This window comes from Zalophus californianus, chromosome 1 (assembly GCF_009762305.2).
Source record: "Zalophus californianus isolate mZalCal1 chromosome 1, mZalCal1.pri.v2, whole genome shotgun sequence".
Lineage (NCBI taxonomy): Eukaryota > Metazoa > Chordata > Mammalia > Carnivora > Otariidae > Zalophus > Zalophus californianus.
The window spans coordinates 15388797-15402698 of record NC_045595.1 but is presented as its reverse complement, the minus strand read 5'-3'; the positions used below and the strand labels follow the sequence as shown (position 1 = coordinate 15402698).

Sequence of the window (13902 nt, the reverse complement as noted above, 5' to 3'; positions counted from 1 at the left end):
TAACCTGCACAACAATCCCATGAGGCAAGAGTTACTGTTAGCCCTATTTTAAAATTGAGGAAAGTGGGGATTTAGAGCCATGAAATGACTTGTGCAGTTTCCCTCAGTAAGAAGGTGGCAGAATGCTATTCAAATCTACTTGTCCAACTCCTGGGTCCAGCCTGACCTTGGGCTTCAGTTACTAATAAGAGTCTCCATTTTGTCTCTTGGGCCTGAGTGGCTCTAGGACTGGAGCTCTGCCTTGAGCTTCCTCTGGAACATCTCATCCCATCCAAGAGAATCAGAATCCCACCCACACCTTCTCAACCACCTGTACCCTCTCATAAATGTACAACTTTGCTATAAAAGCTTCATCTTCAGCAATTTGCCTGCACTCACTAATTGTCCAAAATAAGTTGGCGTAAGTAAAAAACCACAGGATAAATCTAGTCAAAGAATCACAGTAAGACAGAGAATTATACTTTTGGCAAAGAGCCAATTCACTCTGCACTGTCTCTTTCTAATAAACATAGCAGCAATGATGGAAAGCAATGTCTGGGGAAAATAACATTCGACATAAACCACGAAGACAAATACCTTTGACTATTAAAGGAGAACACAAATCTCTGCATTTGGTAGTATAAAGTTATTAACTCTTTAAGTGACAAAGAGCCATTATAACTTGCCTTCCTTTTTAGGATTATTTCTTGCCAATGTCAGTTCAGCATAAATTTTCGAACCAATTGTGACAACAGATGCACCTATGTCTCTAAAAGAAAATCATTACAAAGAACTAGGAGGTGGCAGATGTCATTTGTACAGGCAGGTTAATAATGGCAACAGCCAGTGGGAATCCCAGTGAATGTTTTAACAATTGCCTCTCTGGAGGAAAAAGCCCAGAGTCGTAGCATTTGCTGATGTCCATGGTGTAAATACTCCCCCCATGGCTAGAGATCAAGCTCCTGGGGTGACTGATAAACACAGACTTGGACAGAGAGGTGCACAGGGGGCTCTCAGGAGCTGTTGTGAACAGGCTCCAGCCAGCCGCTGGTGAGCAATAGTATTTACTGGTTATGTACTATGTGCCAGGTATGTGCTAAATGCTTCACAGCCGTCCTCTTTGATCCTTGTAACAGGCCAGTGCGCAGGTACTGTTTTATCCCCATTTTACAGATGAGGGAGAACTAGGTCTTAGAGAGGTTAAGTAACTCGTCAGAAGTCACACAGCTAGTACGTGTTAAGAGCTGGCATTCGAGTCTCGGACAGTCGGGTTCAGTGGTCCGTGTTCTAACCCTTCTTCAATCCCACCTCTCTGTAAGTGGTCAAAAAAGGTATGGTGACTGTTCCCGCCCCATTTTACAGACGTTACACTGCTAAAGAGTAAAGAGTAAGCTTTGGGGTAACTGGCAATGGGGAGAAGGGGACTGACTCACAATGGCCAAGGAAGGGTCTTTCTCCTCCTGTTCCAGTAAATTTCACCTTGTCCTTCAAGAGCCATGTCAAACGCTCCCTCTTTAGCGGAACCTTTCCCAAATGCGCCAGAGTTGTTCCTCCCAGATATTTTTTTCCTTATAAAAATGTTAATTTTTCCATCATAGAATAATCCATGCTCATTAAAGAATATAGAAAATATCAAATAGAAAGAGAAAATTCTCTTGTGGCCCCACCTCCTCCTCACAGCATTTGATCCATATCTGTACTATTGGATTCATTCCCCTACACGATGACTGTCTGTGTTTCACCCCCGCTGGACTGTGAACTCGTCCTGGGAAGATGGCCCATGTTACCAACATTTGTAGCTAGTTTGGACCCCAGCCCCACCCCACCACCATCTGTAGCACACCCAACACACCGCGGTAGCACACCCAACACACTGCGGTTCCCCACCCCCCCCCATTAATCCAAATACTTTATTAGGTCTTCTAACTCATAAAAAGGAAACACTGGGCTTTTCGGGTTTATCGTCAAAGCTGTCCTAATTTTAACTATAATCTGTTCTCTTCATTTGTCTTGACCACGTTAATGACATTCTTGCTCCCCTGGGTGGGATGGGAAGGGGGCATTTTTCCTTACCTGCATCCCTCTCATCTTTTGGAACCGTGCAATGGTGTCGCTGATGGTATACACACGCACGTGGCCCATGTGCAACTTGCCAGAAGGATACGGGAACATGGACAGTACATAAAACTTGGGCTTTGATTTCTGGGAAACAATTGACAAAGAATGACAATGAGCATTTCTTAAGCATTTACTGGGACCCTACATGCACATAAAATGTTGGTGCTGCACTTGAGGTAACAGTTTAACATTTTCAAAGTTTCCTTTAAAAAAAAAAAAAAGGCACCTGGGGGGCTCTGTTCGTTAAGCAACTGTCTTCGGCTCAGGTCATGATCCCAGGGTCCTGAGATGGTGTCTTGTGTCAGGCTCCCTGCTCAGCAAGGAGTCTGCTTCCCCTCTGACCCTCCCCCATCTCGTGCTTTCTCTTTCACTCGCTCTCTCAAATAAATAAAATCTTGAAAAAAAAAAAAGGCTGCTCCCATAATGTAAACTGACAAAAATGTCAAAAACCAAAATTCAAAGCCCTGGTTTAAGCTGAAGAATGTCCAAAATAATGCCAAACAACCTCAAAGTGCGAATTACCCATATATATTTTTAATCTTTTTTTTTCTCTTTTAAAAGCTTCTAAGACAGTTTCTACCTAGGTCTTAAAGAACTGTATGTTTTTCCAAATGAAGCTCTAACACATCTATCTGTATAATTCAAGGACACGATAGTTGAATCACACAGATGTGACATCTCTAAATCCCCTGCAGCTGCATTCAGACTTGGATTTAGCAGGAAGAGCAGGATCCTGAGGCACCTGTCTGGGTCCTGGGTTTCTCTGCTGTATTGTGAGCTTATCTTTCAACAGACAAAGTTGAAATGGGAGAATAAGGAGAAAATCATAGCCAACGAGGCAAGAAAGGCATTGTTTCCCAGGGCCGATCTACAGACAGCCTCATGCCAGGGTTAGAGAACCTTCCAGCTGCTAAAGACACAGTTGCATTACGAGAAACAGAAAAACAGTCCCTGCATCCAGACGGAATGAACACAGGGCAGGGAGTCCTTCCTGGATGGCTGACTTTGGGTTTGTGCACCACCCGAGGGGATAAGGCTCCAAATGAATCATGGTAGTGATTTAACTGACTGCTAATTAGGGGGTCTGTGGTTCAAAGGCAAGGGCTATGTTTTAATCATCTTCCTCTCCCCACCCCCCCCCACCTCACTTCACCCCACCCCCACTCCCAGCAGGAGTTCAATACCCAGCCCCATGGAGCACTTATGACCAAAGGGCATTTTTTTCCCCCAGCTACCCAAATCCTGTCCAGGTGACAGGAGCATTCCCCCTACCCAGCCTTAAATCCTCTCATGCAGGGCTCTCTGAAGAAAGGAAGAAGAGGTAACTGCTTCTGTTTGGTCTCTGAGGGTCGGGACCTTCTGATATTACCACTCTCTCATTTATTTCTGCCTTCTGTTTTTCTCTGTCCTTACTCCCTTCCTGCAGCGCTGCTAGAGCTCTTTCAGGTTTTGCTTCTCCCAAAGTAATGAAAACAAACACAGAACAGAATATTCATGACCATTCCTTCGTGTACAGGGAGGTGATTTTTTGCTAAGTATTTGCATGATTGATCACTGACACAGCTAACTATAATCAGGGAAGCAAAAGAACCCAGAAATCAGATTCTTTCCAAATCTCATTTGACCCCTTGCTTTAAACTTCCCTCAGCAAAGAAGTTAAACCTTTCACGGGGCCACTAACATGTGGCAAAATAAACTAGAATGTTCTCTGTACTGCCCAAACTCCAGAAATAACCAACAAGTGGTAAGTCGAGCTGCCTAAAGGAAGAAAAGGGAAAAGAGAATACACAGGAGTCTGGATAATACACAAACCGAAAATCACGTAATGCTCAAGTGACAACTGCAATTGATTTACCTAAAGGGATGGAAAGCAGCATGCTGATCACACACTTTAACTGGAAACTGCAGACCCATAACCTTTAGGAAAACCTCGGGAGACACGCCCTGAGGTGTGGAGTCGGTGCAGACTCACGACTTGCTGTCTTTAAGAAGGAAAGTGACAGATAATCCTCCCAGCTTGTAAACTAGTCCCTCAAATGAGGCGCAAGACCTTACTCTGTCACTCGGTGCAGAATCAGAAGCAAGCAAACTGTCCACTCCATTTGAACCTTACTCCTTCTCATAATAGACTGGGTCTATTGCCTTTTCTTGGGGCGTTTTTAGGAACGTGGGAAAACAGCTATTACAGAGCTCTTAAGCATCTGAAAAAAAATCAATAAAATCCTTGATATAAACCATTTCTCATTTTTCATTTTAAGTTTTTACATTAAGCCCATTTTTCTTTTATTATAATCGCCTTGTTTTCATTAGAGTGACATATCTATTTTTTTATATTATGTTTATTGAACAATCGATCTTATCCCAAACATTTTCCACATACAGCTTCTTCATGACTATCTCTTTTTGGTAGGTCTGTCCAACAGAGATTTAATGTATAGCACATTGAGTGATTCGTTACACACTAAGCCAAACTCCAAAAGGGAGCTTACAGAAGATATATAGAAAGGCACTGCTGGCAAAAGTCTTTAATATTCATGACTATTTTTGTTTATTGCAGAAAAGGTATTCAGCTTGCTTCATGTCCCTGCCTTTCGCTTTTCTGTGTGAATTAAGTCATTTTCCTCCATGATAATGAAATGAGTTCCATCCTCTGGGGATGGCAAGAAGGAATTATGGGGGTTTATGGTAAAACTGAGCAGGAATCTGACTGAAGGGGAAATTTTCATAATTATATAAAAATGTAAGAATGTAAGCCTTTGAAAGAAATTAAGATTGTAAGTGATGGGAAGAGAACGGTCTTTGTAAGTGGGACCCGTTATTTTTGCCAGCTTCTGACGTCAGGGGAAAGATAACTCTTCCCTCCTCATAGATCACATTCCAAAACTGTTGCAGAGCCTAGAGGGGGCAGACAGACGGAGCCGGGAGCCCTAGTTCTGGCCCCAGCCTTGCCCCCCGCTAGCTGCGAGACCCTTGGGCAAATTCCTCTGCCTTTCTGGGCTCAGAATCTATAAATCAAAGGTGAGGCAAGAGAAGGTCCCAGGCACGTATCCCCAATAAATGACCAAACCTCCCTCTGAGCCTGTTTTCTTACTCCCCCAAAAATCCTCAGGGTTGTTCCAGGATTAAATGAGGTAATATACCGAAAGATAGTACCTGACATATAGTCAAATGCTTATTGAGAAGAACCTCGTTTAATAATGATTATGGTGATCATGGCAAGACATTCAACTCCTGGAAACTCATTTGGATGGATTTTAAATAGATCTAATACCAGAGTGACGTCAATTATAAATGCTTCAAAATCCACTGACATCCAGTTGTCTTCTTAGTTCCTAACAAAGATACCACACACTTTTATTCTCTCGGATCTTTTATGTAATACTTCAGTTTGTAAAATGTGTTCGGCCACGTTTTCTCATTTGATTCTCAAAACAATTCTGTGAGATAAGCAATGCAAAGAATCTGAGGATCAAAGAGGTTATGTGAAATGGCCGAGATCACGCTGAGGTCTTGAGGCCGAGCCCATGGTACTGCCCTGGCTCCAGACTGGTCATATGGCACCTTCTCCATCTTACCATTCCCCAGTGTAGACCCTGAGAGGGTGCCCCCAGGGGATCACCCTCGGTATCCCTCCAGCTGCTTCCCCAATTATTGATAAACTATTTATGTTGATCCATTTAATTTTTTAAAAAATTTTATTTATTTATTTAGAGTGTGCACATGCATGAGCAGGGGGACGGGCAGGGGGGGAGAGCGAATCCCAAGCAGACTCCACACTGAGTGCAAAGCCCAAAGTGGGGTTCGATCTCACGACCCCAAGATCACGACCTGAGCTGAAACCAAGGGCCAGATGCCCAGCTGACTGAGCCATCCAGGTGCCCCTTGATCCATTTAATTATTTTAAAAAACAACGTACTTAAGAAGAATGAGAAGCCACAAAAATCAGTAAGCTACAACTTTAAAATGTATAGAAGCCACTAAATTATACTAAACCAAAAAGAAAAGAAGAAATGGTAATTTTACTCTCCTTGTTCAGAATTAAACTGCTCCCTAGTTTGTTTCCGAAATACGTTTAGTTACCTGAGTCTGGTCCTGTTGACATGAATGCTCTTCATGCCCTGCTGAGGCGGAAGTGAGGCTTTCCTTGTACAATCATGCATCCTATTCAAACCTTCACTTGTTATCCATCACACCTCTCTCAAAGCAGATTTTCTTTCTAACCAATTCCCAAAAACACCCTCTTCACTTTAACACAAATAACTACCCCCAGCATTCTTCACAGTGATCAATCTCATAGAAGGAATGAGTCTGAAAAGAATGAGAATCAGGAGATGGGAAATGGCCAAGTCTAGAGAAAAGCAGTCTCATGCAGTTATATTTACTCAACTGCTTGCCTCTGGCCTAATCTCCTTAATTAAACGTAGAAGGTCTGTATTATTTGGCAACTATTACAAAGGGATGGTAGAATTTAAGAGTAAACTATCTTATAGTGCTTGGCTCTGATCAGATTCAACATTTCAAGTAACAAATCACATTTCTCATTTGTTACTTTGACCAACATCAAGAGGTAAGATCCAAGACTAATCCCCGAAAGGCTGGACTCCTAGAGAAGGAGCCAGCCTCCAATATGGCGCCCCATGGAAACTGGGTACAACCAAATACTGAAAATAATTATAAGTACAGTTCTGAGCCGATGCATCCAGAGCAGAAGCCAAGGGTTCACTAAGTCACACAACTACCACTGCAAGGCTGGATCCCAGACCCAGATCACACCAGGGAAGGGCTGGTACCTCCCAAACCATGATGCTGAGGTAGAAGAACCAGGTTGGAGGCCAAGGTCTATGCCAGGGGAGAGACAAGTGTTTCTCAGAATATGCAGATTCAAAGTTTCATAGGTGAGGGGTCCAGGTGCCACTCCTGGAGCCTCACATCTGACCTTGCTGGACCCCTGTGTGCTGCCCCACCACACCATGGACCATGAAGGACCCAACCCCTGCTGGATGAATCCTGAGGCGTCTCCCCAGTAAATGCTGCTCCAGAATGCCCAGTGTGCACCACACTGAAACTCTTCTAAGCACTATCCTTATCTGATCTCATTTACCCCTCACAAACATCCCAGGAAGCAGGGGGGCACTCTTATTAGCACTGTCCATAGTAGATAAGAAAACTGAAGCACAGAGTCAATCATTCAGTTCAAGGTCACACAATAAATAACTTATTTGCACTTGGACAATCTGACCCCAGAGTCCGAGGCCTTAGCCCCCTCTTCTCTACTCTCTCAAAACCCCTCAGAATACTCACATCGGCTTCTGAAATTTTGGATGCCTGTTCTTTTATTCGGTGATGCCACCATTTCTCGACCTCCTTCCTTGTCTGCAGTGTGTACTCTTTCGTCCACTCTCCCGTGGCACTGTAAATATCTCTGGCCCATCCCGGAATCACTCTCCTTCCCCCACTGATGATCCCTGGCCCGCCATCCTGCTGGCTTTTCAGAAAAGAGACATAAAAGCCCAGTCTCCGCCAAGCAGAAGCCATCCTGCAGAAGGTGGGAAGATCCTGAAAAAGAGGGCAGAAAGCACACTTAGGAGCGGCCCAGAACCCTCCCGAGTTTGTCCTCCCAATCAGTCTGGTGTTCCCTGAACACGCGTATGCTTTCTTCTTATCCTGTTGATGACTTCCTTCCCTGAAGACGACACCGGAGACAGGGCGCCTGGGTGGCTCAGTCGTTAAGCGTCTGCCTTCGGCTCAGGTCATGGTCCCAGAGTCCTGGGATCGAACCCCGCATCGCGCTCCCTGCTCCGCGGGAGGCCTGCTTCTCCCTCTCCCACTCCCCCTGCTTGTGTTCCCTCTCTCACTGTATCTCTCTCTCTGTCAAATAAATAAATAAACCCTTAAAAAAAAAAAAAGACAACACCGGAGAACTTCAACTGAGCTAAACACAAACTCTTTAATGGAAAATATAAAGACACTCAGTGTTCCCAAATGCCAAAGATACAAAATTCCCACAGGAACAAAGGGAGACCACCAGCTGGGCCAGGCCCTTGCCACAGGCTCCCAGTCTCCCTTTCCCGTAGGCCCAGCCCAGTGTCTGTCCAGCAGACTTCTTTTCCCATCATCCAGGCTTCAGAGGAGCTCCAAGCCCATGCTGGCCTGGCCCGAGGCTCTATTGTCAGAAGGCATCTGAACACCTGCCTTCTAGGAGATCCAGACCTGGTGCAATTACTAGCATTTTTCACACATATTTTAAGTTCCATATACTCATAAGCTGAGCCAAGAAATAACTATTATTTTTTAAATTTTTTATTGTTATGTTAATCACCATACATGACATCATTAGTTTTGGATGTAGTGTTCCATGATTCATTGTTTGTGCATAACACCCAGTGCTCCACGCAGAACATGCCCTTTAATACCCATCACCAGGCTAACCCATCCCCCCACCCCCCTCCCCTCTAGAACCCACAGTTTGTTTTTCAGAGTCCATCGTCTCTCATGGTTCGTCTCCCCTTCCGAATTCCCCCCCTTCATTCTTCCCCTCCTGCTATCTTCTTTTTTTTTCTTAACATATATTGCATTATTTGTTTCAGAGGCACAGGTATGTGATTCAACAGTCTTGCACAATTCACAGCATTCGCCATAGCACATACCCTTCCCAATGTCTATCACCCAGCCACCCCATCCCTCCCACCCCCACCACTCCAGCAACCCTCAGTTTGTTTCCTGAGATTAAGAATTCCTCATATCAGTGAGGTCATATGATACATGTCTTTCTCTGATTGGCTTAAGAAATAACTATTATTTACAAGACTGCTTATTCATTTAGCTCTTCATTCATTCACCAAATATTTATTGCATGCCACTGGGTCCACACACTGTTCTAGGCACTGGGGATATAGCAGTGAGCAAAAACAAAGTCACTTCTCTCGCAGCACTTACATACTAGTAAAGAAAAGCAGGTAAGAATGCAAACAAATACACATGTATGACAGTGGTGAGTGCCATGGTGTTTCTGGAATACAACCCTTAGGCTGGGGTCCAATACACATGTATGACAGTGGTGAGTGCCATGGTGTTTCTGGAATACAACCCTTAGGCTGGGGTCCACCAGGACATCCGGCTGCCATTCAAAATTCAACTTGAATGTTTCACTGGTTTCCTCCGAAGGTGAATTCCAAAAAATGACCTCATGGAAGCAGTTTCATATTTCATCACAGTCTAAAAGGCCGAGGTGACGGTTCATCAAATATTTAAGATTTATGACTACACAGCCTGACCTCTCTGCCTTCTTACATGAGACCACGTGAGAAGCGCTATAGGGAAGAAACAGATGTAAAACCAAGAGAGAAATAAAGGAAGAAGCAGGCACTTGAAGCTGGTGTTGTTTGATTCTCTCAAAAGCTTTTCCATAGCTACTCGCGTTTGGCCTGTTTTCACACAGGTACTGGGTCACAGATGTTGCCAAGAGAGTTTCTTATAGCCTTACACAAGCGGGTTTCACACTCACAGAAAATGGCACCATGGTGTTGGCATTTTACAAGATGGTCTGCCAAAGTTCTTGATATACCAAGTCTCACTGTCTCACTGTATTTAACACCTCTTGCTTCTTTGGGGGTGGAAACAGAAAGACAAAAAAAAAAAAAAAAAAACACCCACAAAACCACAAAAACCAAAAAACGAAAACCTCCCTATCCACTGGGCTTGGTTATTCTAAAATATGTAGATGTGACTATAGATATTAGGGTGAACTATATGAAAAAGGTTGACTATCAACAAGTCCATAGGACCAACCTAATATATAGACACTTTGTACACTTAAGGCATTTATTTTTAAGAGTTGGGTTTCTACATCATTAGAACTATCCACAGGAGTCATGGAGTTTATGATTCCCTTACTAAGTCAGTATTTCCCTATCTTTACAAGCCAAAGACTGCCCATAGAGAGATGCCTGCCATTTCTCTCCTGGACTTCATTCCCTAAGAACACGTAAGGAGAGGGTTCTGGATTATTCTCCTCAACAGAAACAATGGGAAACAACAAATCTACAAAAATACAAACTAACCTGAACCACAGTCTCACTAGTTTTTGCTTTCAATGTTTGTTAGCCATTGTGACAGATGAAATCCCAGAGTGCAGCTAGATCACCAATATGAACAATATGAAGGGAGGTCATTCTTTCACTGAAAAATTCTAATCCTGTCTCTGTAACTTACTTATATTATATAAAACATAAAGAACACATACTACACTCTCTGTCTACCCAATGAGAACGAGCTTTCTAAATATGTTTACATAATACATGGCTCACTGACAACCTCTTCTTTACATAAACCAATGGTATAGACCAGAGACTCCTGAAACTGATCTGGGCATTCAAAGAACTTAAAGTTCATAAAGAAGAAAGCACAAGTAGATTAGAAAGTGATCGATTCTTTAATGAGTGGGGAAAAATTCAAATTAGAGCCCCATCTCAAACCATAAACCAGTATAAATCCCATATAGATTAAAGAATTTTTTTAAGTATCATAAAACAAAACAAAAATGTCAGTATTTAATGTATTTTTGTAAGGTGCAAGACGCTCTGTCCTGAGCAAAAAGCAACGGAAGAATTCACAAACTATTAATAAATCTGACTCTAAAGGTGTAAAACGCCTGTATACCAACAACACCATGAACAAAATGAGAAAGTAAGCAATAAGCTGAGACAAAATCTTTGCCAAAACTGCAATAACAAAAGGTTATCTTACTCTATAAAGAGTTTACACATGAAAAGAGAAAACATTAAAAACCCAATTTAAGAAACGGACAAAGGAAAAATGGAAAGAGAAATACAAATTTCTAATAAATATATGAAAAAGATCAACTTTAGAATTAATCAAAGAATGCAAATTAAAACAACAATGAAATATTCTGCCTAACAGATTGGCAAAAACCTGTTAAAAAATGGGCATTTTTTTTACACTGCTGCTGAGAATGTAAACGGATTCCACCTCTCTGGGGAGCAATGTGGTAACAACGTGTCAAGACTCTTTAAGGAAAAGTTCACACCCAAAGTTAGGGTATCCCCAAGACTCAGGGGGACACAGCATAAAGTGTACACAGGGCTACGATATTGAGAAAATAAAGGAAATTTTCAACTTTTAATGTTTGTGGCCCCTGCCCCTGGGCTCTTGGGGAAGCTATACTTCAACATTTACCAAGGTCAAAATGATTCAGCAAAATTCAGAGTATGGGCACTATTTCTGCCCAAGCACACACTGCACATCTGCTTCATTTATGAAAGAACCAAAAAGGAGCATTCCGAACATAAAGATTAAAAAAAAAAAGAAAACCTCCCTTCTCCCTGGTTCCCATAAGATTAAAGCCATACAGCTCTGCATTTACTAGAAGTTAAGATAAGGTCTGCAACTTTCTGAAATGTCCTTTGTCTAATGATTTGTAACTTTTTATGTAAAAAAAAAAATGTATACAACCCTACACCAAATGTTCCTTTGCTGGAGCTTATATAACCCTACACCAAATGTTCCTTCACAGAGCACTCTCTTCTTTGTGAAGACTGTGTACCCCGGCAGCTGTCCTAACTTGGCCTTGACTAAAACACACTTTCTTTTAGAAATTCTAAAAGGTTTGTTCAATTTGCCTCAACAATGTACTACAGAACTTCCTGATGCTCAACCCTGTTCCCTTGCTTTACTTTCCAGACCCTGCTCTTGGCCACTCCACCACTCAAGCCCTGATGGGCACCACCTCTTCCTGACAACAGATACAGCCATTTTATTAGAGAACTATGACCATTCCATCAATGTGAAAGGTGTGACTCATGTCTTGTATTTAGAATCAACTTGGCCCTTTTCTTCCTTAGCTCTGTCTCATCCAGTTCCTTGCCTAGATGCTTGGAATCTTGTCTTTTCCTCCATATCTTTCCAAAGCATCAATCCCCACTACTCCACTCCTCTAGAGTCAGTCCTGACCTCACCCTTACTTGGGGCTTAAGGTTAAGTTTTCTTGAGAATGACGGAGGCAGCGTCATGTGGTCAGAACGGGACAGGCCTGCGAACTGGACCCGAAATGACAATCATATATGGACAGAGAAACCTACGGAAAGAGTAGGAGACGGGCAAAGAAACAGAACACACGGAAGAAGCACATGAGGGCATCTGTGTGCGCCCAAGAGAAAATGCACAAGAATGGACCACGGAAAGTGCATCTTAAAGAAAACAAATTTTGTTAACAAAAAAAGATCTTGGCTTTTGCAAAGACTAATTCCCTGTGGGATCTCAGGCAAATTATTTACTGTCGGGAACCTCATCTTTCTAGGATGAGGAGGTAGACCCACAAGATCTCTGAGGGCTTTCGAGCCTTAATACAGTGGCAATGATCTCCGGGCCACAGAGATGCACTGGATGGCCTTTCACTGAGTCCAAATCCCCCAGCCTTGGGAAGCAAAGACCCAGGGATGAATTGGGGCGGGGGAGCAGTAACACGGGAACTAGAGTACAAAACTACGTGTACATGTGCATTTTTCTGGGAATGGGAAAGGGTCCAGAGCTATCATCAGGGTCCGTGGCTCCACGAGTCTGAAGACCCGGATCTCAGAGACTTCCAGGCCAGAAACTGCACGGCTCCGGGACCACCTTAACCCAGCACGCCCCTTCCCTTCCTGCCCCCAGCAAGTCGGAACCTCCCGATCCGGGGGCAGAGGTCTCCACTCCACAAGTCTCTCGTCCCGCTGAGCCCCGGGCTGGAGTTTACCTGCTCACAGGCTCTGGCCTGCGGCTCCTCACGCTTCTGTTTCCACTTTCAGGGGAACACGGCCCGGACAGTGACTGTGGGCGCCGCCATGTTGGCGGAACAACAACTTTATCGGTAGCGGCCGGCGCAGACACAGACAGGCGGGGGCGGAGCCGGGGGGGGGCGGAGGGAAGCGCGGCCCGGGGCGGACTCCCGACAGCCTGTGGGGCGGGGGCATCTGCGCGGCGACCTCGAGTTCCGCCCCCCGCTCCCAGGCACCGCCTCACGACCGCAAGCCCCGCCCTTCGGCCCAGTCGGCTACCCTGTCTCTGGCGTCACCAAAACCCAGAAACGTGGGGGTCAGGTTATTCCAGGTGCTGTGGACATCAGTTTAGTGGCCTCAGAGTAAACTAGATGGCAGTTGGCGTAAAGAGCACTGGGAGAGTCCTGATGCCCGGGTTCTAATCCCAGCTTAGCTACAGCTGCCTGCTGGGCTTGGGTAGGTCTTTTGATCCTTAATGATGGTTCAGGATCTTCTTCCATCACATTCCGTGATTTTATAGCCCTGGGAAGGGAATTATCCAGCCATGATCGGGGGTAAAGTATAATTTTCTCACCTAAAGGTGGTCTGGGGGTCAGGAAAGCAGGATTCCCGACCAACCATTTCCTTGAGGAGTTTATGTATCCCCAACCCAACCTCTCCCTCGCTTCCCACTAGTGTTTCTAGCTGCACATGAATGACTCGATGAATGAATTGTAAAGGACCAGTGGTGTTAAAGTATGATTTTCAAAAAGGTAAAGCCCGCTTAAAGGAGATTTTGAAGAACTCATATACGTGGTAATCAAAAACGAAATGCATTTGGTAATTGCGCATAACTGGTTGATATCCTATAGGACAAGAAAAAGTAATGTTTGAGAGCCATCTTTTCCACAGGGCTGAAATCATTTGTATCTCTGTCAAGCAAAATTCAGCCCATTACTCTCCATATTCTTTTTTTTTTTTTTTAAGATTTTATTTCTTTATCTGACAGACAGAGACACAGCGAGAGAGGGAACACAAGCAGGGGTGGGGTGGG

At 44.0% G+C, this 13902-nt stretch overlaps 1 protein-coding gene across 5 annotated transcripts in view; it reads right to left on the bottom strand.

Moving 5' to 3' along the window:
- Nucleotides 1-12952, bottom strand: part of LARS2 (leucyl-tRNA synthetase 2, mitochondrial) — a 149751-nt gene extending 136799 nt beyond the window's left edge. For all 5 annotated transcript variants that reach the window (XR_003518245.1, XM_027585308.2, XM_027585309.2 and 2 more), the window contains exons 1-3: nt 12848-12952; nt 7399-7653; nt 2053-2181 (exon numbers count right to left, since the gene is read on the bottom strand). Coding sequence is in view for 4 of the 5 variants with exons in the window: in XM_027585308.2 (XP_027441109.1) it covers nt 2053-2181; nt 7399-7632 (363 nt within the window). In the remaining variant the exon portion in view is untranslated. The remainder of the gene's footprint in view (nt 1-2052; nt 2182-7398; nt 7654-12847) is intronic.
- Nucleotides 12953-13902: the final 950 nt, after the last annotated feature.